Source organism: Mobula hypostoma, chromosome 2 (assembly GCF_963921235.1).
Source record: "Mobula hypostoma chromosome 2, sMobHyp1.1, whole genome shotgun sequence".
In the NCBI taxonomy this organism is placed as follows: Eukaryota; Metazoa; Chordata; class Chondrichthyes; order Myliobatiformes; family Myliobatidae; genus Mobula; species Mobula hypostoma.
Window position 1 is genome coordinate 26,422,460 of NC_086098.1, and position 22,609 is coordinate 26,445,068.

At 42.1% G+C, this 22,609-nt stretch overlaps 1 protein-coding gene across 6 annotated transcripts in view; it reads right to left on the reverse strand.

Moving 5' to 3' along the window:
• Positions 1-22,609, reverse strand: part of ptprk (protein tyrosine phosphatase receptor type K) — a 691,044-nt gene that overhangs the window by 564,912 nt on the left and 103,523 nt on the right. For all 6 annotated transcript variants that reach the window (XM_063034492.1, XM_063034484.1, XM_063034476.1 and 3 more), the window contains exon 2: positions 9,734-9,856. In XM_063034492.1, the coding sequence (XP_062890562.1) occupies positions 9,734-9,856 (123 nt within the window). The remainder of the gene's footprint in view (positions 1-9,733; positions 9,857-22,609) is intronic.

Consider the following 22,609-nt stretch of genomic DNA (forward strand, 5'->3'; position numbering starts at 1 on the left):
AGAACTACAAAATGTAATTGATATAGTTGTTGAAAAAAGTGCAAAAATGGGTCTATCAATTGCAAAAAGACAGAATGTATGGTGATATCCAAAAAGTAGGAGAATCCTATCTGCAGGCTGAGAATAAATGGGGAAGACATAAAACAAGTACAGAACTTTTGCTACTTCGGAAGCCTGGTGACATCAGATGGCAGGTGCGACATGGACATCAAAAGAAGAATAGAGATGGCAAAAGACACCTTTACGAGAATGAAGAGTATACTGACCAACACTAAACTGGGCATGACAACCCGCCTCAGAGCACTGAAATGTTACGTTTATCCAGTTATGTTATATTCAAGATTCAAGATTCAAAAAAAAACTTTATTGTCATTCTAACCATACATCGCTCTGCAGGGCAGAATGAGACAGCGTTTCACAGAATGGCTGTGAATATAAATATAACAACTTGATGCTTAATGTCACCAAAACCAAGGAGATGATCGTCGATTTTGTATTTGGTATTTTCATATGGCTCAGAATGTTGGACAATATCTAGTAACATGAGGAAAGAAATTGAAGCAGCAGAGATGTGGTTTTTGAGGAGGATGCAAAGAATATCATGGATGAAACGATTACCTAATGAGGATGTCATGAACAGAACAAACACAAAAAGAGAAATAATATATGAGTTCATGAAAGGGTAACGTGTCTTCATTAGACATGTGATCAGGAAAGAGGAGTTAGAATGCATGGTAATTATGGGAAAGATTGAAGGGAAGAAAGCAAGAGGAAGGCAAAGACAAATGATGATGGAGACAGCAGCCAGAGAACTGGAAATGAAAACGAATGAATTGATCCACTTGACCCGAAACAGGAGTGTGTGGGCCATGGCAGTCAAAGGCATGACACCTGATGATGATGATGATGATCATCATCACCTGTTGCTTGGATTTCCCAGTATCTGCAGATTTTCTCATTTGTGATTCAATGTGGACATCCTGGCCTGAGTAATCCTCCACAAACCAGCACCATAAAATCTATCTGCCAAAGTCTGCCCACCTTACCAACTACTCAATATCATCCTGTAGCTGAGGACATTCGTTCCCACCACCAACCTCACCAAATTTCATGTCATCTGCTAAAGTACTGATCATACTTCCAACATTCATATCCAAGCTGATGTACATAATAAACAAGAGTCCCAGCATCGATCTATGTGTTGCACTTTGAATACACATCCACCATCACCCCTGCCACCTATCAATTCTGGATCTAATCCGCCATTTTCTCTCAGATTCCATCAATTTAGTTTCCTCTGCGGACCTCTGTCACTCTGGCTGACTTTACATTAAATATATTACTGCTATTAATAAATTTTTTATGTACCCTTATTAATAAATTAGCTCACAAACGCAAGCAATTAATCAAAGTCACACCACCATTGATTATTCCCTGCCTTTCCAAGTGTGATTAACCTGTCCTTAGCAGTTTTTTTCTAATAAGCTGCCCACCACTGGCATACATTTTAAAGGCCTGTAATAACTTGACTTAACCCTGCTGTCTTTCTTGAATAAAGATGTTCTATTTGCTACTCTCCATCACCTGGCACTTAACTGTGGCCAGCAAACATCTAAATCTGTTGGGATCTCATCAATCTCCTCCCCTTTCCTTCCAAAGCAGCAAATATCTCATCAGGCCCTGGGAATTTATCCACCTTTAAGCTAAGGCTACATCCACACTAGACCAGATAAATCCATAACCAAAGCTTTTTCTCTTCGTTTTGACCTTCCGTCCACACTGAAACGGCGTTTTCCTCCCCCGAAAACAGAGATTTTCTAAAATGCCCTCCAGAGTGTGTAAATTTGAAAACACCAGTTGTGCAGAGCAGTGTGGACGGGTAAACGGATATTTTTAAAACCGCTGTCGTGACGTGCCGGAACAGATAGTGGCGGCAGTGCTGCATTTCATTGTTTTCTTGAACACGCCCTCCAACACCACAACCTGACAATTTCAGAACAGACGGCAACGAGACTGAAGCCAGAAGAGTTAGAAATGCACTCACCAAATACTTTGACCCATAGCTTACTGAATAAATAAGTATACTCACTTTGCCCTGTTTTCTGTCCTTGCTTGTATGAAGGTGCTTTACCTATTTATGCAAGTACTTCTCTGGCAATAGATGTGTAACAGCCTAATGTAACATTGTATTGAAGTACAAGATAACACTGATGCAGACATGTTTTATACATTTAACAAGGTGCTTTATTAATGCAACAGAGTTAGTCAGTTTTTCAATGTTCATCGTCAGCGGGGTCATACTGTCCGTGAACTCCCTGTCGGTTGCCTCCATACGCTCCAGTATTTTTTTTTAGTTTTAAGTCCTCCTGCGTGGGAGCCAACAGCAATTCCTTTTAAGTTTTTCTAGACTGTACAAACGTGCACCAAGTATACCGTTTCCTCTTTGCTTGTTTTCTGTCTATGTGTCCTGCGCATGCCCAGCAGAAGGAGATTCGCCCTAATATCCATTCTAATGTGGGCGGAGATATTTTTTAAAACGCCTGGTGTGGACGCCTATCGTTTTTACGCGAAACCGGCGTTTTCAAAACTAGTTCTAGTGTGGACGTAGCCTAAGACATTTAAACTTTTTAATTATAACATGCCCTGAGATTTCACTGGACTCCAATATAATCCTCCTCCATGCATGTACACTTAAGTGCTCACATCCTCTGGTTTTGCATTTAAATTGCCCCTGATACTTAATGGGACCTACATTTTTCCCCATTATACTCCAATCCTCAACTGACTGCTTAAAATGATTCAAGCAACATACATCAAAGTTGCTGGTGAACGCAGCAGGCCAGGCAGCATCTATAGGAAGAGGTGCAATCGACGTTTCAGGCCGAGACCCTTCGTCAGGACTAACTGAAGGAAGAGTGAGTAAGGGATTTGAAAGTTGGAGGGGGAGGGGGAGATCCAAAATGATAGGAGAAGACAGGAGGGGGAGGGATAGAGCCAAGAGCTGGACAGGTGATAGGCAAAAGGGGATACGAGAGGATCATGGGACAGGAGGTCCAGGAAGAAAGACAAGGGGGGGGGGGGACCCAGAGGATGGGCAAGAGGTATATTCAAAGGGACAGAGGGAGAAAAAGGAGAGTGAGAGAAAGAATGTGTGCATAAAAATGAGTAACAGATGGGGTACGAGGGGGAGGTGGGGCCTTAGCAGAAGTTAGAGAAGTCGATGTTCATGCCATCAGGTTGGAGGCTACCCAGACGGAATATAAGGTGTTGTTCCTCCAACCTGAGTGTGGCTTCATCTTTACAGTAGAGGAGGCCGTGGACAGACATGTCAGAATGGGAATGGGATGTGGAATTAAAATGTGTGGCCACTGGGAGATCCTGCTTTCTCTGGCGGACAGAGCGTAGATGTTCAGCAAAGCAGTCTCCCAGTCTGCGTCGGGTCTCGCCAATATATAAAAGGCCACATCGGGAGCACCGGATGCAGTATAAAATGATTCGGGATTTTTCTGCTCGGAATATTTCACACTGCCCCTCTTTGCCCTTTTGTTTTTAAATATACATTCCCAGACCCTACAGTTCCACCTACTTAAAAGGTCTCCCCCATCTTCAGTTCTCTAAATGTGAATCTGGTTCATGGAAAGCAGCAGCTTCCGGTGAACAACTTTTTGGACCAACTGCTTGTTTATTAAAGCTTCCAGAGGTCAATATTTGTCACTAGTTTCAAAAATATGCTTTAATAATCTCAATTTACATATAATTGCAACATTTTCAGATGTCACAGAACTTGATAGCAGATTCAGGAAAACAGAAATACCAGTAAGATGACATGTAGGGATCTGAAATTTGTCTTTGAGATGAACGAAAAGGCGGTATTTTTAGAAGGTAAACCTCGCACTCAATGTCAGCAAGACCAAGGAATCGATTGTGGATTCAAGAAGGAGAAGTCAGGGGCACACAGCTGTCCTCACTGAGGTGGCAGCTGTGGAAAGTGAGAGCAGATTTAAGTTCCCGGGTGTCAACCATCCTGGGCCCCACACAATAAGGCTACCATGAAGGCCGGATTTGTGATATCAAAGATGTGCAAATTTCTTTACATGTATGGTGAAGAGCATTCTGACTGGGAGCGTCACTGCCTTGTACGGAGGCTTTGGTGCACAGGATTGCAAGGGGCTGCAGTGGGTTATAGACGCAGCCTGCTCTATCATGGGCTCAATCCTCCCTGTCATCGAGGTCATCTTGAAGAGTCAGTGCCTCAGGAAGGTGGCATCCATCACTCAAGACCCTCACCATCCGGGACGTGCCCTCAACTTGTTACCATCATCAGTGAGGAGGTACAGGAGCCTGAAGACCCTCAATGTGTATTGAGAATCAGCTTCCATCAGACTTCTGAACGGTCCATGAACAGGGCTCCATTTTTCCTTGTATTATTTATTTTGTAATTTATTGAAAATTTCTATCTTTGCAGTGCACTGTTGCCTCAAAACAACAAATTTCACATCATAAGGCAGTGACAATATATCTAATTCTGATAACAAATACTAATTACACAAGGGTTAGTTGACTCACATGGCATTTAATCAATTCACATAAGTTTCTATCCTGTAAACCGAAGAATTTGGTTACTTTAATATAATTTCATTATTTTTCAGGAAATTGCCCTTTTTAGCTCTCTCAGATTAAAAAACCCTTCTTTTTAACACTTACGTTGATCCACACTATTATTTTCCTTTCTAATTTCCATTTGTATTTCACTCTAACTGCAGCCAAAATGTCAGCAAAAATTTAACTTCACTAAATTCTTCAATACTTTTAGATTTTAGGCATAAAATTAAGGAATCCATTCATTTTCTTTATTTGTGCTCAATTGGCTCTCTAAATTTTGAATACTCCAATGCCAATCCATGAGTTCATTTGGAATCTTGAAATTTTAGGATTTACTTCCTTACAATATTTATGCTAGCTTTCAATGCCCTATGTCTGAAAGAGTTACTTTAAAAGCTGAAATACTTACTTGCTCTCTCTTATACCAGTGGTCAGATTGTAAGTCTGTTAACTTATAATCAACAGCTTGCAGATGCATGCAATCTAATCTATTGGCATACTGCCATGATCTTCCTGAATCCTGAAATGGTACATACTGCATCATCGAGCATGCCACAGATCTCTGTCTGATTTTGTTATGGACTGATTTGACATTATTTTTATTCTACCTTTAACACACAAGTTTACGGGGCTTTAAACTTCACTAAAAATTATATTCCCAGATCAAGTTGGGAAAATAATTTATAGAATGCATTCAGAACTATTGCCTGGAGGAATTTACAAAATTGGAAATGGGCCATCTTAGACCCTTGTGTACTGAAAGTTAATAACTAATATATTCACATTATGAAGAATTTCATATCAATTCTGAGACATACATTCAAGTCTGACATTAGGCCCAAACTCAAATAAAGCTAATAGCATACATGAGGGGAGAGTTGAATCTCGGGCAGCTTGGGAAAGCAGAGTTAAAATTTAATAGACAAGTTAAGATTAGTACATAATAAGTACACATTCCACCAAGGAAACTGCAATTTATGAGGAAAAATGTAGACAGTAAGAGTAAACTAATTATAACTGTACAGGATTTATTTGCAAAAAGACATAATGTATAGCGATATCCAAGAAGAAGAAGAATCCTATATGCAGGCTGAAAGTAAACTGGGAAGACATAAAACAAGTACAGAACTTTTGCTACTTAGGAAGTTGGGTGACATCAGATGGCAGGTGCGACATGGACATCAAAAGAAGAACAGGGAAAGCAAAAGACACCTTTACGAGAATGAACAGTATACTGACCAACGCTAAATTAGGCATGACAACTTGCCTCAGAGTACAGGTATGCATCACTTAACGTCTACGATATGTTCTGTGAAATTGGACGTTATGTGATTTGGACATTGTGCAAACACCATGTTATATATTTAGCAAACCTATCTGGAGTACTGCAGTGTACCTGTATTGACTAAATTCATATCATTAGCAATGTCTCCATATCCGATATCGGTCCCTCTTGCATTTTCGTGAGCCTTGTAGTTTTCAGTGAAGCTGATCCTTTAACAGCTTTGAGAATTTTTTCTTTATTTTTCAGGATCATTGTGATTGTCGAGTGCGACATGCCTAAATCCCGAGCAATAGCATTCACTGGTTTTCCACCTTCATATTGTTTAATAACCTTTTGTTTCACTTCAAAATCAATACTTTTCCTTTGCCTCTTGCTGCTGCTATCACTAGGAGCGGTTTTGCTGCGTTTGGAAGCATAATGCACTTTATGGTAATATTTTCAAAAGAAAATTAAACAGAGATAATGCTACTACGCTCAAGAGACGCACGATACACAAAATTGGTTACGTCTGCTATGTCACGTTCTCCGATTGGGACTACGGACATATAAGTGATTGGACGTTGTCCGAATGGATGTTAAGCGACGCACACTTGTACTGAAATGTTACATTTATCCAGTTACGTTATATGGCTCAGAATGTTGCACAATATCTAGTAACATGAGGAAACGAATTAAAGGTTTTTGAGGAGGGTGCAAAGAATATCATGGACGAAACGAATATCTAACGAGGATGTCATGAACAGATCACAAAAAGAGAAATACTGTATGAGATAGTGAAAGGGCAACGTAACTTCATTAGACATGTGATTAGGAAAGAGGAGTTAGAATGCACGGTATTTATGGGAAAGATTGAAAGGAAGAAAGCAAAAGAAAGACAAAGACAAATGATGATGGAGACAGCAGCCAGAGAATTGGAAATGAATACCAATGAATTGATCCACTTGACCCGAAACAGGAGTGTGTGGGCCATGGCAGTCAAAGCTCAAACTGGGCATGACACCTGATGATGATGATGACGACGACGACAGGATCTATAATTACGTGGCCAAAAAGAGCGGCAAGAGATTATTTGGATCTCAGAGCTACAGACAAGAGATACTATAAATGAGAAACAAAGCAGCTGAAACAGTAAAAGGAGTTATCTGCTTCTTTTTTCTGTTAAGAAAAACACAAGTTGCAATAGTATACCAGAAATGGTGAGAAAGCCAAAGGTTTTTTAAAAAAACTGAGTAAATTTGAATTGATGAGGAAAAATGCTGGAAAAGTAAAGGGATCTGCTGCATTCACAGTCATCTTCTAAGTATCTCCAAATTCAGAAATAGCTCCAATAGACTGAAAGGGTGCAAAAGTAAATTTTTATTCAAGAGCAGGAGGTTAGGTGGGACAACAACCAGAGATCATGTGTTAGGAGTGAAAGGTGAAAAGTTTAAGGGGGAAATGAGGGAAAACTGCTTCTCTCAGAGGATTGAGAGAGGGTGGAACGAGCCAGCTGTGCAAGTGCTGCATGTGAGCTCAATTTCGACATTTTAAGAGAAGTTTGGAGAGGTACATGGATGGTCGGGTTATGGAGCCAGTGCAGGTCGATGGGACTAGGCAGTTTAAATGATTTGGCACTGGCTAGATGGGCCAAATGACCCATTTCTTTGCTGTACTTTTCTATCACCATGAAGAAAGAAATTCTTTCAAAATGTAGCAGGCAGCTGACAGAAAAATGCATTAAGTCCAATATTAGATAAACAGCAATAGAGTGCTTAGTAAATTAAAGCATTAGGCAGTCAACATAACTATGAAAAGGAAATGATGCTTGACAAACCTAACAAAGGATTTTAATGATGTAACTCGCAACAAATTGTATTCATAGAGCAATTTTAATGCAGCAAAGTGTTCCAATTTCTTACGGCTTTTGACAGAACCTACCTAAGTAATTAATGTAGAGTGAAAAGAAATGATCAAGAGCAAATTCAAGAACCCTACAATTGAGGCAGCAGGCACGAACAGTGAATCAATTAAATTCAGGGACAACTAAGTGGCCAGAATGAGAGGAGTGCAGAATGCAAGGTTATCAAGGAATCTGAGCTCAGGGATAATACTTCAAAATTAAGGGACTGCAAAATCGGGCCCCGGTTAAATCAGCAAGAATAAATTTGATTGAAATACGAGACTTTTGGATAACCTCATCAGAAGGGAGTTTAGTGGTGGGCAATTTGATTGTAGTGGAATTGTCAAGCCTGCAGATATCAAAGACGTGGATTAGGGTTTAACAGCAAATAAGCTGAGACACAGTCAGAATCAAACACTTATGGATCTGAAAATGGGTAAGGTTGGCTGGGATACCATTGCGTGATCCAAAGCTGATCTCGGAGACAGATATAAAATTAATCTGGTTCAATAGTCTGGGGTGGAGCTTTGCTCTTTCGCATGCAGAAGACTTCAAGTCATTGGATGGTGAGGAAGTGGTCCAAGTTGTAAAAGACAGTGGAATGTCCAAGGCAATACATACAAAATCTTGGAGGAACTCAGCAGGCCAAGCAGCATCTATGGAATAGAATAAATAGTCGACGTTTCAGGCCGAGACTCTTCATCAGGAATGTCCAAGAGGGGAGGTGCAGAAAGAGAGCCGGGTTTCCTGCTGATGTTCCCAAGTGGTAGCATTTTGATAAAAATTAGGTGGCATCCAGGATAACTCCCACAGAGCCAACAGAAAAAAAGAGAGCAGGTGTGGAATGATTAAATTCAAGTTGGTTATTTTCCTGCAATTACTAATTACACTCAATGTAAATAAGAAACAAATGGAGAGATAATGGAAAAGGAATCTTCCATTATTTCAAATTGTGTAGACAGGTTGGTAAAAACAATGGGTCACCTTCACCATAAGCACACAAAATGTCACATTGCTAGAAACCACTATACAGTGGCTATGCTGGAAATTGATGAGTGGGATTCGTACAGGAGAATTCCAGGTAATACGGCCATGAGCTTTTGAACTGATCACACTAGAAAATTCAGGTTAAAGATTGAAATGTGTGAAAGCATTAGGTTTCCAAACAATGTGCAATCTTGGAAAAAACTGCAACATCTCTCCCATTTTTTTGTCCTGTATGGCACAGCCTAACCCTCAAATGTATATTTGCACATAAATTCAGCTCGTCTTTTTGTTGGCCTATACTAATTAAAAATGAATTAATATTGAAGGTCAACATCACAAGGAGTTAAATGTCATTATGAAATTGGCCACAATATAAATTCATTAAAATATATTCAAGATAACCTTCCTTAGTGCAAGATTAATTATGCTAATGAAAAATGTCCTCTGATTGAAAGTAAAACACATTTTAGTTCCTTTGCTAACTGTCTCCACAGAATTTGTCAATTAGCTGTTCACAAAGGAAAAAAATGACAATACCACTTTACCAATATCTCTTCAATGATATGCAAACTGTCAAATTAGTTACTTAAATTTGGCAAATCGTTCCAAAAACTCTAGTGTATTCCAGCCAAAATTTATTATTTTGATTTCCTTTAGACTTTCAGGCAACATGATTGCCATTGTCAAATCTCCCTTTATTGTCTGCTGAATACCTCCGTTAACATACGTGTCAGTGCAACACACACAGGTTCAATTTCTTCTATTTCTGTCAAATCATGGTTAAAAGTTGGCAAATTATTTTAAAAGTATACAAATTGTTATTATCTGTAAGCTGGCTTGGATGTTCAGGATTATTCATCGGTAATTCTCTATTAATCTTTCCATACACATGAATACCAAACACATTTTCTCAGCACAAATTTAAAAACAGAACAATTTCAGCAGTAAAGCCCGGAGTTCACAGGTTGTTACTCACTTACCTGGTGGCACACTGGGCTGCAAATGCAATGTATCTTCAGTCCTGACATGCCTCCAATCAAAATCGTCTTCCTGATCTTGCAAATACTCGCACAGTTCCAAGCCATTATCAAAAGTACATCCTCCTATACCGAAGAAAAATTAACATATTATGAAATGGTTAAAGAAAATAATAAAACAAGCCCGTAAATTTTGTTACTCCTCAAAATTTCTCATTAGAAGCTCAATCAATAATGACAAACACAAGTTCAGACAATTGACTCATGCAATCATTTTCCATTTGGCAGCTCCATTTATAAGACAATTTTATGAGCATGACAATTTGAGTCACGATTAGGACTCTAAAACTCCTCTCAACGCTCCACTGAATCAATTTGCCTTGTACTTTCTGTACAATGAAGAAGATAATTGATGAGGGTTGTGCAATATATTTAGCACATCTATTTAGCTAGGGTGCACAAGGCTTTTGCACAGTACTGCAGTTGTCAATGTGGAGTGGAGAGCGAGTTCGTAAATCTGGTGGGAGTAAAGGATACAGCAGTAGAGGAAACCGTGTACTGATGTCAGAATGGGAACCGGAAGTATAATTAAAATGGGTGGCCTCTGGGAGATCTCACTTTTTCTAGCGTAGGTGCTTGGCGAAGCAGTCTCCCAATCTACTAGTATACAGGAGGTCACACCAGGTGCGGCAGATACAGTAGGTAGTCCCAACACATTCACAGGCCTCACCTGGAAGGACTGCTTGGGACCCTGAATGGTAGTGAGAGAGGAGGTGTAGGGGCAAGGGTGTAGCATTTCTTCCGCTTGTGAGGGTAAGTGCCAGGAGCGAGGCAAGTGGGAAGGAACCAATGGACAAGGGAGTCGTGTAGGGAGCAATCCCTGTAGAAAGAGGTGGCAGGGAGGGAAAGATGTGCTTGGTGGTGGGATCTCGTTGGAGATGGTGTGATGAGGCCACTCTCTGGTTGGAGGAACAACACCTTATATTCCGTCTGGGTAGCCTCCAACCTGGTGGTTTGAACATCAATTTCTCCAACTTCCAGTAGTGCCCTCCCCCAGCTCTCCTTCACCACTCCCCATTGCTGCTTCCTTCTCTCACCTTATCTCCTTACCTGCCCATCACCCCCTCTGGTGCTCCTTCCCCTCCCCTTTCTTCCATGGCCTTCTGTCCTCTCCTAGCAGATTCCCCATTCTCCAGCTCTGTATATCACTTTCACCAATCAACTTCCCAGCTCCTTCCTTCACCCCTCCCCCTCTCCAGCTTTCATCTACCACCTACTACCCTATATTTCCTCCTCCCCTTCCCCCACCTTCGTACTCTGACCTCTCACCATTTTTCTCCAGTTCTGCTGAAGGGTCGCGGCCCAAAACATCAACTGTTTACTCTTTTCCATAGATGGGGAGTTCCTCCAGCATTTTGTGTGCATTGCTTGGATTTCCAGCATCTACAGATTTTCTCTTGTTTGGAACTAACTATGACACCACTTTCACCATTTATCCAAGCACACTTTCAAATCTTATAACTAAAGTTCACCAGTGAAACTTCAAGACTCTACAACTCACTTTTACCAGGAACCCTTTCTTACTTAATTTTTATGAATCTGGCCAATATTTACTGCCAACTATAAGTGCCCCTGAGAAGCCAGTAGTGAAGCACATAATTAAACCTTTGCAGTCCTTCTGATGAAGGTACTTGCTTGGTGCTGTAAAAATGGAGTTTATGGATTTACTCTTAGTGATGTGAAGGAGTGACAATACATTCTAAAGTCAGGATCAGAATCAGAACCAGGTTTAATATCACCGTGTCATGTGTCATGAAATTTGTTAACTTGGCAACAGCAGTACAATGCAATAGGTGATAAATACAGGGAGAAACTGAATTACATTAAGTATATCACTATTTTTAAATAAGTAAGTAGCGCAAAAACAAATATTAAAATAAAGCAGTGAGGTAGCGATCATGGACATCCACTCAGAAATCAGATGGCAGAGGGGAAGAAGCTGTTCCTGAATCACTGAGTGTATGCCTTCAGGCTTCTGTACCTCCTCCCTGACGGTAACAACGAGAAGAGGGCATGCCCTGGGTGGTGGGGGTCCTTAATGATGGACCCTGCCTTTCTGAGGTTCCACTGCTTGAAGATGTCTTGGATACTGGGACAGAGGAAAACCTGCAAGTGGTGGTGCTCCGAGGCATCTGAATCCCCTGTCCTCCTTGGTAATAGAAGTCGGAGGACTGGGAGCTGCTATCAGAGTAGCCTAGATAAGTAGATGTGGATCATTTTGAAGGTGGCGGAATCTGCATACCAGTGATGGAGAGGATCAAATTACAAGCCCGTGGGTTGATAGAGTCAATCTTGTAGAACGTTACTGAAGCTGAGTATTCCATCATATCCTGACAGGTCACGTGTATGAATTTTGAGTGAGGTGTCAAGAGGAAAGTCACTCACACTCTGACGTTATTTTTGGAAACACATTACTTACAACGGCAGGTCTTCTCTTGCTCTTCAATTACAGCTTTCAACATCGGAGATGCAAACGGAACCAAATACTGTGCAATCATCACAGAACACCCCTACTGCTGATATTCTGGAGAAGCATCTGAAGGTATTTCAGTATAGCTCCCTGCCCAGAAGTCAGGTAGTGTTGTCTCAGCTCTATCGACTGACCTCCAATGACACAGCTACCTTCCTTTGTGCAAGGAACATTTTTAAACGCTGTAGTGCTTTCTTCCTGATACTAACTTTACAGGAGCTCTTTGAAATTATGTTTGGTCTGTCCTTGATGTCAAGGGCAGGAGTTGAGTTGTCCCGTTGGACAAGGAAGAGCAGCTACTGGGCCAATGTCCTGCTCTTGATAACACCATAGCTAAAAGCAAAGCAATTTTATGTCATTTCTTTTTCTTTGGCACCACAAATCACAGATTTCCAAGAGTCTTGAGTTTGTTATACCCATTCCTAATCATTTTAGAAGAATTGATTTTTTTTACCCACTTCATAATGTTAACTAGGTTTTACCAAGTTTTCCAGATTTCATCCTTTTTTTCCCTCTAATATCTCCACTGCTGGTTTTCTCCATCTCTGATTCTTCAGACCATAAGAACCCGAAGATAAGGCCACTCAGTCCTTGTGCCGACTCCACCACTAAGATCATGGCTGTACCACCTTCCTGTACTCAACTCCCATTAATACGTAAACATCTGCCGTGTTCTGTGTGGAATAGACTCAGTCACAAAGACTCTGTTACATATTGACATCAAAATTTTAGAGCCTGGGTTAAGAGCGTATCTGTCTTAAATAGCCATCCCTTCCTTTTAAAATAATAATCCCAGCCTATAGATGCTCCAATCAGCTGAAACATCAACCTAACATCTACCCTCTGAAGTCTTATTCAACCTTCAAACACTGCACACCTGTTTCTCTCAGCTCCTTTGTTTGATACTTTATCATTTTCAGCTACAATTTATTCCCATTGTCAGGAGTATTTGTTCAAGATTAATTCATTTCCTCTGCAGATGCTAATCTGTCTTGCTCCCAGAAAATAGGTTACGCATTTCAAATTTTCAGCATTTACAGCACTAAACAATAAGCACAACATGGACCCTCCAACCTATGATAGTGGGCCAAATTTTATAAATATACTTCCACAATCAATCTGACCCTTCCTTCCTACACAGCACAACTTTGAGGCAGCTCTATGAACTTGGACCCCAAGATCCCTCTGATCCTCCATACTGCCAAGCTAGCTCAACCTTCCAAGTGAACCACCTCAAAAATTTGCTGATTGAACTCTATCTACCAATTCTCCATTCAACCCTCATCCTTTCTATATCCTGTTGTAACCTACAAAAGCCTCCTACACTCTCCATAACACCTCCCATCTTAATGACATCTGCAAACTTACTAAACCACCGCTCCACTTCCTCATCCAAGTCATTGATAAAAATACCAAACAGCAAATCCCTGTGAAACACCACCAGTCAGGTCCCACCCTCTGCTATCTGTGGCTCAGCCACTTCCCCGGGCTCACAACTTTGTGGACAAACCGACTGTAGGGAACCTTGTCAAACACCCTCAAAAAAATCCACATCTAGAAAATCCACCACTTTATCTTCATCAATCTGCTCTGTCACTTCCTCAATAGCTCGTGAGGCACAACCTTCCCTTCCTGAAGCCACGTCGACTATCCTTTATCAGACTTATTTTTGAGTTAGTTTGTTTCCTTAACAAATACTTCAATACAACAAACCTCCCTCTGGCCACAAGTCAATTATAAACAATCTGCAAAATGCTTTACAGAGAAGTTAGAATCAATATCATTTCTGTGGCTGCACTTTAGGAAAGATATGGGAGGAATTTATTTAGAAGATTGGGAATATGTGGAATAAGTGTTTTTTTTAAACTGCAATAATATTCATCCTTTTAGGTAGCATTGAACAATTAATTATTCAGTAAATGTAGCATATGGGTACAGAGTATGTAGAGTTGACTGGAAGAGAGGAATTAAGATTATGAATGCTGGTAGAGATCGATTGGGCACAGTGACCTGTTTCTCTGCTATTGATACAGTGCCCTTATTATTACACAGAATTCCAGTGCACTACATGCAATTATCTACAAAATAAAGCACAGAAGAGGCCATGTGGCATAACAGGTCTAATTCAATATTCATACTGTACAGAAGGCTTCTTATACTCGACTTAACGTAACCCTATTAACAGATCCTATTCTTTTCCCTCTCAGGTACTTATCCAGTTTCCCCTCAAGCGCATCTCTGCCACTTGTCGTAGAGAAGAAATCACAAAACTCCCACCATTGAATAAAAGGATTTCTCCAAATTCCTCATTGGTCATCATATCTACAACCCTACATTTAGACTCCCATTAGCAAATACATTTTCTCTAAATCTAGTGTATTAAAATTCTATGATCCCCTTAAAAACATTCACACCCTTTGTTATAGAGTATGAATTGGTATTCAGTACTGTGGCCAATGTTCACTGGTCAACAACAGTGGCGGTGCTGAGGTGGTGCTATAGCACCAGCAGAAATTACAATAACACCAAGAAGTTAACTGAAATTTCACATTCAAATTGCAGCTGCTTTCTCTGTATAGTTTTGAATGCAGCTTGTTTCTCCAGTTGATCTAGTGAAACAGCACCCCCAATTACCTTAGCACCCACGCAGCAATAAAGTTATAAACTCTGTCAGATCCACTCTACACTTCTGCTTATTCGTTCATTGTCAATGTCTTGCCATTGCTGTCCTCAGATCAGTAAAACTGATCTAAGATCACTTAAGGTGGTGATGTCACTCACTCTCACTCACGCAAGAGATTGATAATATACATCCAGGCGCAAATCCATGGTCTCACGAGACTAACAGATGCCCCACACACACACACACATTGTGCTTTTACAAGCTAGCGTGGGTCTGGCACATGCATTATTTTGGCCGGCGTGAAAAACGGATCGATTTTTAGTGAGAAAACAACCTCATCCAGAGGAATCAGTGGTGTCTCAGCCTGAGCCTGTCTTAATTGAAAGTGACATGCAGAAAGAAGTAAGTGGGGATGAGGACGACAGCAGTTCATCGAAGGAGTGCGAGGGCGAAGCAGAGGAACAAGAAACGGGGCAGGATTCAGCAGAGAACGTGGATGAAGCTGCTCTTAGTGCTAGTGGGAATACTGTTAGCGATGTTAGCCAGCAGCCTGAGGAAGGACCCCGTCAGCCAGCATTGAGAAAGTACCCTTCGCTGCTCGCAACAGTTTGGCAATCAGCAAAGGAGTTTTTCTCGTGGCTGGTTTGACCTGCACTGGCTGGAATATTCGATCACGAAATATACTACGTTCTGCTTCGCATGCAGGCATTTCCTGCGTGGAGGCCATAGGTTCCATTCTGAGTCTACCTTCACTGTCACCGGTTACCGCAACTGGAGCAAAGCTACAACAGCTTTCAAAACCCACGATGTAAGTGCAGCTCATAAGTTTGCTATGGAGGCACGGGCCGAATTCAGATTGAGAGAACAAGGCGGTTCAAGATTGGGAAATATGCTTGATAAAGGACATGCAAAGATTGTCCAAGAAAATCGTGAGTATATGAGAGCTGTGGTTGAGTCTCTATGCTATACTGCATGCCAAGACATTGTCCGACAAACGGGTAAGTTTTTTTTGAAACTGTGCAGCTGCTTTAAAACTTCCTTTCAAACTCTGTTGCCCACGATCTTTTCATGAAGAAACAGAGAGAACTGGAATCAACTGCACAGCCTGTGGAGTTGAAGAAATTGTCAGATACACGCTGGGCATGGCAGTATACAGCTTTGTGGGCTGTAAGGAAATCACTCCCTGCCATTCTAGCTACACTACAGGATATTATGGGTCAACCAAATGCACGGAGGAAAACAAAGGCCAGAGCTGTAAATGGACTGATTGACGAGCAGTTTGCTTTACTTCTCACTCTGTTTGAGGATTTATTCTGAGTCACAAAGTTCATGTCAGACCAGCTACAATCTCCCAGTTTGGAGTTTTCATCCGCTGTGGACTTGGCTCAGTCTGTTATTGATGCACTCCCAGCAAAACGGGGAGAGGAATCATGGAGTGAAATTCAGACGAGAGCTAGGGACCTGTGCGTCAAGGCCGGTATACAGAGCAGACCACATGAAAGGAGACAGGCCCAGCCACCCCGCCGCCTACATGATTTTGTTGTTGAGGCCCAAACCGAACGCACACCTGTCACATCCTCTGATGACCTTCGCAAGCACTGTTTCTATCCGGTTATAGACAGACTTCTGACTGAAATGAAAAGACGGTTCTCAATTGAGACGGGGGTGGGGGGGGGGTGTTCGGACTGGAGTCTCAACATTGAGGCCCAAACACAAGCTCTTCCTAGACAAGAATTGTCTTTGGCCAATGGCCCAATACTATGGAGTGACTGAAGCGTCTGCTGGAAACAAAACAAAAGGACAGACAGTGAAGGACACAGTGGAATTTCTAGCTCCAATGAGACCCTACCACGATGCAGTTATAGATTTATACAAACTAATGTGCATATCACTGACTCTACCTGTGACATCTGCCTCATGCAAACGTTTCTCTTGCCTCAGACACCTCAAAAACTACCTAAGGAATAGCAGCAGCGATGCTCGGAACAGCAACTTGACCCTGTTGGCCATAAACAGCCAGAGAACCAAAGCACTTGACATCCAGAAAATCATTGATGCTTTCGCCACCAATCACAACAACAGACGGGTTGTGCTTCTCTGAAAATATCAATGGTGAGTGCAGTTGATTTTTTTTAAATTTGGGCCTTGACTAATGCTGATTATAATTATTATTTTGTGGTGGATATCCCATAGTCCTTATGTTTCCTGCAAATCCTAAAATATTACATTTACTGCTATTAAGCCTACTGGTTATACTTAGACTTCCAAGTGGTGATTCTGTTGATTTTTGTTTTAAGTTCAGTAGCCGAATTAATTGAGGTATTGCATGGTCAGAGTACAATTTGTCCAACTCCTGGTAAAGCCTTTCATCTGTTGTTTGCCTTATTTGACTTTAATAACAGTGTATCTTTTGGCCTTGTCTGTCTATGTAATGCAAATAGCAGTGGACATTGTGGGTTAATGTGTTTTTCAGTTGAAAAGCACGCATTTGACGCTGATTGCGGGATTGGTGCGTGATCCACGTTGTGCGCTGAGGGTCGGATGCTCTGTTGGTTTGTTTGTTTATGCTCTGTGTAGCCCGGGTTGTCTCCGATGCTGCTGACACTGTCACAGTTCACTTCTATATTAGATCTATCAATTGCTGTTGCTTGTGAATCAACAGAGGCATTTATAGTAGGCACATAATGCTTGAAACTGACTTTTGAACGCCACGCGTCTGGCCTTGCGAATACATATTACCATAGGGTACATCCCTCAGCACCATCACTGAATAATTCAGCCCCACTGGAGCACCAGCAAGAAAAAATCTCTGGCGCCGCAGTGGTCAACAATGATAACAGGATAATGATTAGAACTGGAGTTTAGTGACTCGCTGAATCTGCCCAAATGACTTTTAAAACTTGTGTTTATACCTGCTTCAATCACCTCGTCTAGCAGCTGATTTCACATAGATCACACTCTTTATCCAAAAAAAATGTTGCCCGTAAACTCCCTCCTAGAACTTTCCCCTCTCACCTTAAACCCATCGCTCTCGTCTGGGATACCCCAACTCTGGGGAAAAAACACAGAGTCTATTCACCTATCTATGCCCCCTCATGATTTTTATAACCACTCAGTCTCCTGCACTCATATCCTAGCCTTAATCGCTCCCTTTAGCTCTGTCCCTCGAGTCGTTGCAGCATCCATGTAGATCATTTCCGCATTCTTTCCAGTTTAATTAAATCCTTCCAACAGCAGGATGATCAAAACTGAACAAAATACTCTGTGTGGCCTCAACAACCAATACAGTCAGTCCACGACCTCCCAACTTCTGTGACTTACCACACGATCTATCTGTAACTCCACACTCATTTACTTGCATTCCAATGTTCCTGTTGTGTGCTACTTCCCAGGGCCCTGCATTCACAGTAGTTCAACCTGAATTTGACTATCCAAAATAAAACATTTGACTATCCAAAATAAAAATTAAGCTCAACTTGCCATTGCTCTGCCTACATACTCAACCGATCAAGATCCCCTTACAAAATCTGATCGTCTTCTACACTGTGTGCAATACCACCTATCTCAGCATCATCTGCAAACTTATTAACAATGTTCTTACCCACATTGTTGATAGAGTAGACAAACAATGCACCCAACACCAGTCTGAGGTACACCACTTCTCATGGGCTTCCAGTCTGATACCATCACTCTCTGCTTTCTGCTGTTAAGCCAACTGTGTATTCAGTGAGACAGCTCTCTCTGGACACTATGTGATCCAACCTCCCAGAGCAGCCTACCCTGTGCAAACTTATCAAAGGTCTTTTTGAAGTCCATATAAGCTACCTCTCCTGCTCTGCCTTCATCAACTTTCTTGGTTACCTCTGAAGTTCAAGGTAAATTTATTGTCAGAGTACATACATGTTAACATATACAACACTAAGATTTGTTTTCTTGCAGGCATACTCAGTAAATCGAAAAAACATAACAGAATCAATGAAAGACCACACCCAACAGGACGAGCAAACAACCGATATTCAAAAGACAACAACTGTTCAAGTACAAAAGAAAAAGAAACACAGAAATAATATTAAATAAGCAATCAAAAGCATGAGATGAAGAGTTCATGAGAGTGAGTCCACAGGTTGTGGGAACAGTTCAGTGAAGTTGAGCTAAGTTGTGTTTAGTTACTCCCAGTGGTTCAGAGTCTGATGATTAAAGGGTAATAATTTGTTCCTGAACCCAGTGGTTGGGTCCTAAGGCTCTGTACTTTCTTCCTGATGGTAACAACGAAAAGACAGAATGGCCTGGGTGGTGGTGGTCTCTGATGATGAATGCTATTTTCCTGAAACAGAGCTCCATGCAGATGTGTTCAATGGTGGGGAGGGCTTTACTTGTGATGCAATGGTCCAGATCCACTATTTTATTGTAGGATTTTCCGTTCAAGGGCATTGGTGTTTCCATACCAAGCCATGATGCAACCAGTCAATATATCCTCTACACACATATATCGAAGTTTGTCAAAGTTTTATATTCAGGCCAAATCTTTGCAAACTTCTAAGGAAATAGAGGTCCCGCCGCACTTTCTTTGTAATTGCACTCGAATGCTAGGCCTAGGACAGAAGCTGTGAAATGTTAACACCAATTAATTTAAAGCTGCTAACCCTCTCCACCTCTGCTCCCCCGATGAGACTGGCTCACGCACCTCCAGTTTCCTCCTCTTGGCTCCTTGTTCTTGCTGACATTAAGTGAGATTTTCAATCGCCTTCTTGTGTACTGATTCGTCACCACCTCTTATTCAGCCGATGACACTGGGTGTCATAAGCAAAATTAAATATGGCACTGGTGCCTCACAGTCATAAGTATAAAGCGAGTAGAGTGGGGGTTAAGCACACAGCCTTGTGGTGCATCTGTGCTGATGGAGATTTTGGAGGAAATGTTGCCAGTCCAAACTGACTGGAATTAGCAAGAGGGGGAATTGAGGTTTTAACAGGGTATTATTGATTACTTCTGAGGGGGTGATGTCATTGAATGCCGAACTGCAGTGGATAAAGAGCATCCTGATGTATGCATCTTTGCCGCCAAGATGTTCCAGGGTTGAGTGAAGAGCCATTGAAATGGCATCTGCTGTGGACCCGTTGTGCTGGCAGGCAAATTGGAATGGAACCAAGTCGTTTCTCAGGCAGGAGTAGGTATGTTTCCTCACCAATGTTTCAAAACACTTAATCACTGTGCATGAAAGTGCTACTGGATGATAGAGGCAGGTTACCACATTCTTCTTAGGCACTGGTTTAACTGAAGCCTGCTTGAAGCAGATGGGTACCTCCGACTGTCAAAGTCAGAGGTTAAAGACATCAGTGAATGCTCCAGCCAGCTGATCACTCAATCCAGTTCATAAGGCATGATCAAGACATGCCAACTACCCCTAATTAGCTCCTGCCTTTCCAGATGCACGTATATCTTATCACTTAGAATCCTCTGCTGTAACTTGTCTACAGTGCCAAAAAAAGTATTCCCACTCCCACCCCCCACCGCTGGAAGTTTTCATGTTTTATTGTTTTACAACATTGAATCATAGTGGATTTAATTTGGCTTTTTTTGACACTGATCAACAGAAAAAAACTTGTTCGTGTTAAAGTGAAAACATCTCTACAAAGTGATCTAAATTAATTACAAATACAGGTCGACCTTCACTAATCCGGCACCATTGGGACCTGAGGAGTGCCGGATTAGTGAAAATGCCGAATTACAGAAATTTTTTTAAACAGCAAGGCAATGGCCCCAAGTACAGAGCCTACACAGGAACGGCTTAAAAACAACAATGGGGATGGGAAATGGTGAAGGGATCGGGGAGTGGGGGGTGTCATTACCAGAAGATTGAGAAATCCATGTTCATGCCATCAGGTTGGAGGCTACCCAAACGAAATGCAAGGTGCTATTCCTCCAAAGTAAGTTGGTGGAATCACGTTAGTGAAGGAGGCCATGGATGGACATATCAGAACAGAAATTGGAAGTGGAATTAAAATGGGTGGCCACTGGGAGATCTCGCTTGTTCTAGCGGACAGAGCGTATATGCTTGGCAAAGCAATCTCCCAATCTACATCGGGTCTCACAGATGACCAGGATGCCACACTTGGAACACCGAACACTGTAAATGACCCCAACGGACTCGCAGGTGAAGTGTTGCCTCCCCTGGAAAGATGGTTTAGGGTCCTGAATGTCGTGAGGGAGGAGGTGTAGGGGCAGGTGTAGCACTAGTGCCATTTTCAAATGCCAGGAAGAAGATCAGTGAGGAGGGATGAATGGACAAGGGAGCCGTGTAGGTAGCGATCCCTGCGGAAAACAGAAAGTGGGGGGGGAGGGTGGGAAAGATATGCTTGGTGGTGGGATCCTGTTGGAGGTGGTGGAAGTTTAGGCTAATTTTGTGCTAGACGCGGAGGCTGTTGGGGTGGTAGGTGAGGACAAGAGGAACCTTATCCATGGTAGGGTGGTGGTAGGATGAGGTAACAGCAGACGTGCGTGAAATGGGAGAGATGTGGTTGTGGGCAGCATTGATGGTGGAGGAAGGGAAGCCCCTTTCTTTGAAAAAGGAGGACATCTCTTTCGGTCTGGAACAAAAAGCCTCATCCTGAGCAGATGCAGCAGAGACAGAGGAATTGAGAAAACAGGATGGCGTTTTTACAAGTAGCAGGCTGGGATGAGCTATAGTCCAGGTAGCTGTGAGAGTCCCTGGGTTTGTAATAGACATCGGTGGATAAGCTGTCTCCAGAGATAGAGACAGGGAGATCGAGAAAGGAAAGGGAGGTATGAGAAATGGACCAGGTGAATTTGAGAGCAGGGTGGAAGTTGGAAGCAAAGTGGATGAAATAGACGGGTTCAGCACGGGTGCAGGAAGCAGCACCAATGCAGTCGTCGATAAGGCATCAAAGTGTGGGACAGTCACCAGTGTAAGCTTGGAACGTACTGTTCCACGTAGCCAACAAGCAGGCAAGCATAGCTGGGACCCATGTGAGTGCCCATGGCTACCCCTTTTATTTGAAGAAAGTTGGAGGAGTCAAAGGAGAAATTACTTAGAGTGAGGACAAGTTCCGCTAGGCAGAGGAGAGTGGTGGCGGAGGGCAGCTGGTTAGGTCCGGTGTCCAGAAAGGAATGGAGAACTTTGAGGACTTCCTGGTGGGGGATGGAGGTGTATAGTGACTGGACATCCATAGTAAAAGTAAGATGATGGAGGCCAGGAAACACGAAATCCTTGAAAAGATCAAGAGCTTGTGAGGTGACAAGGATGCAAGTAAAAAGGGATTGAACCAGGGGAGATAAAACAGAGTTGAGGTTTGCCGATATGAATTCAACGGGGCAAGAACAAGCGGAAACAATGGATCTGGACAAGTGGCTTTACGGATTTTAAGGAGGTAGAAACGGAAGGTGCGGGATACAGAAAATATGAGGATAGTGGTGGTGGATGGGAGATCCCCAGAGTCGATAAGTTGGTGATGGTGTGGGAGACAATGGCCTAGTGTTCCCTCGTGGGGTCCTTTTCAAGGGGCAAGTAATAGGAGGTGTCTGAGAGTTGTCGTTGGACCTCAGCAAGGTACAGGTCAGTCCGCCAGACTACAGTATCCCCTTTATCGGTGGCTTTGAAGGTGATGTTCGGATTAGTGTGGAGGGAGTGGAGAGCCAAGCATTCGGAAGGAGTGCGGCTGGAATAAGAGAGAGGAGAGTTAAAGTCTATATGGTTAATTCCCGTTGG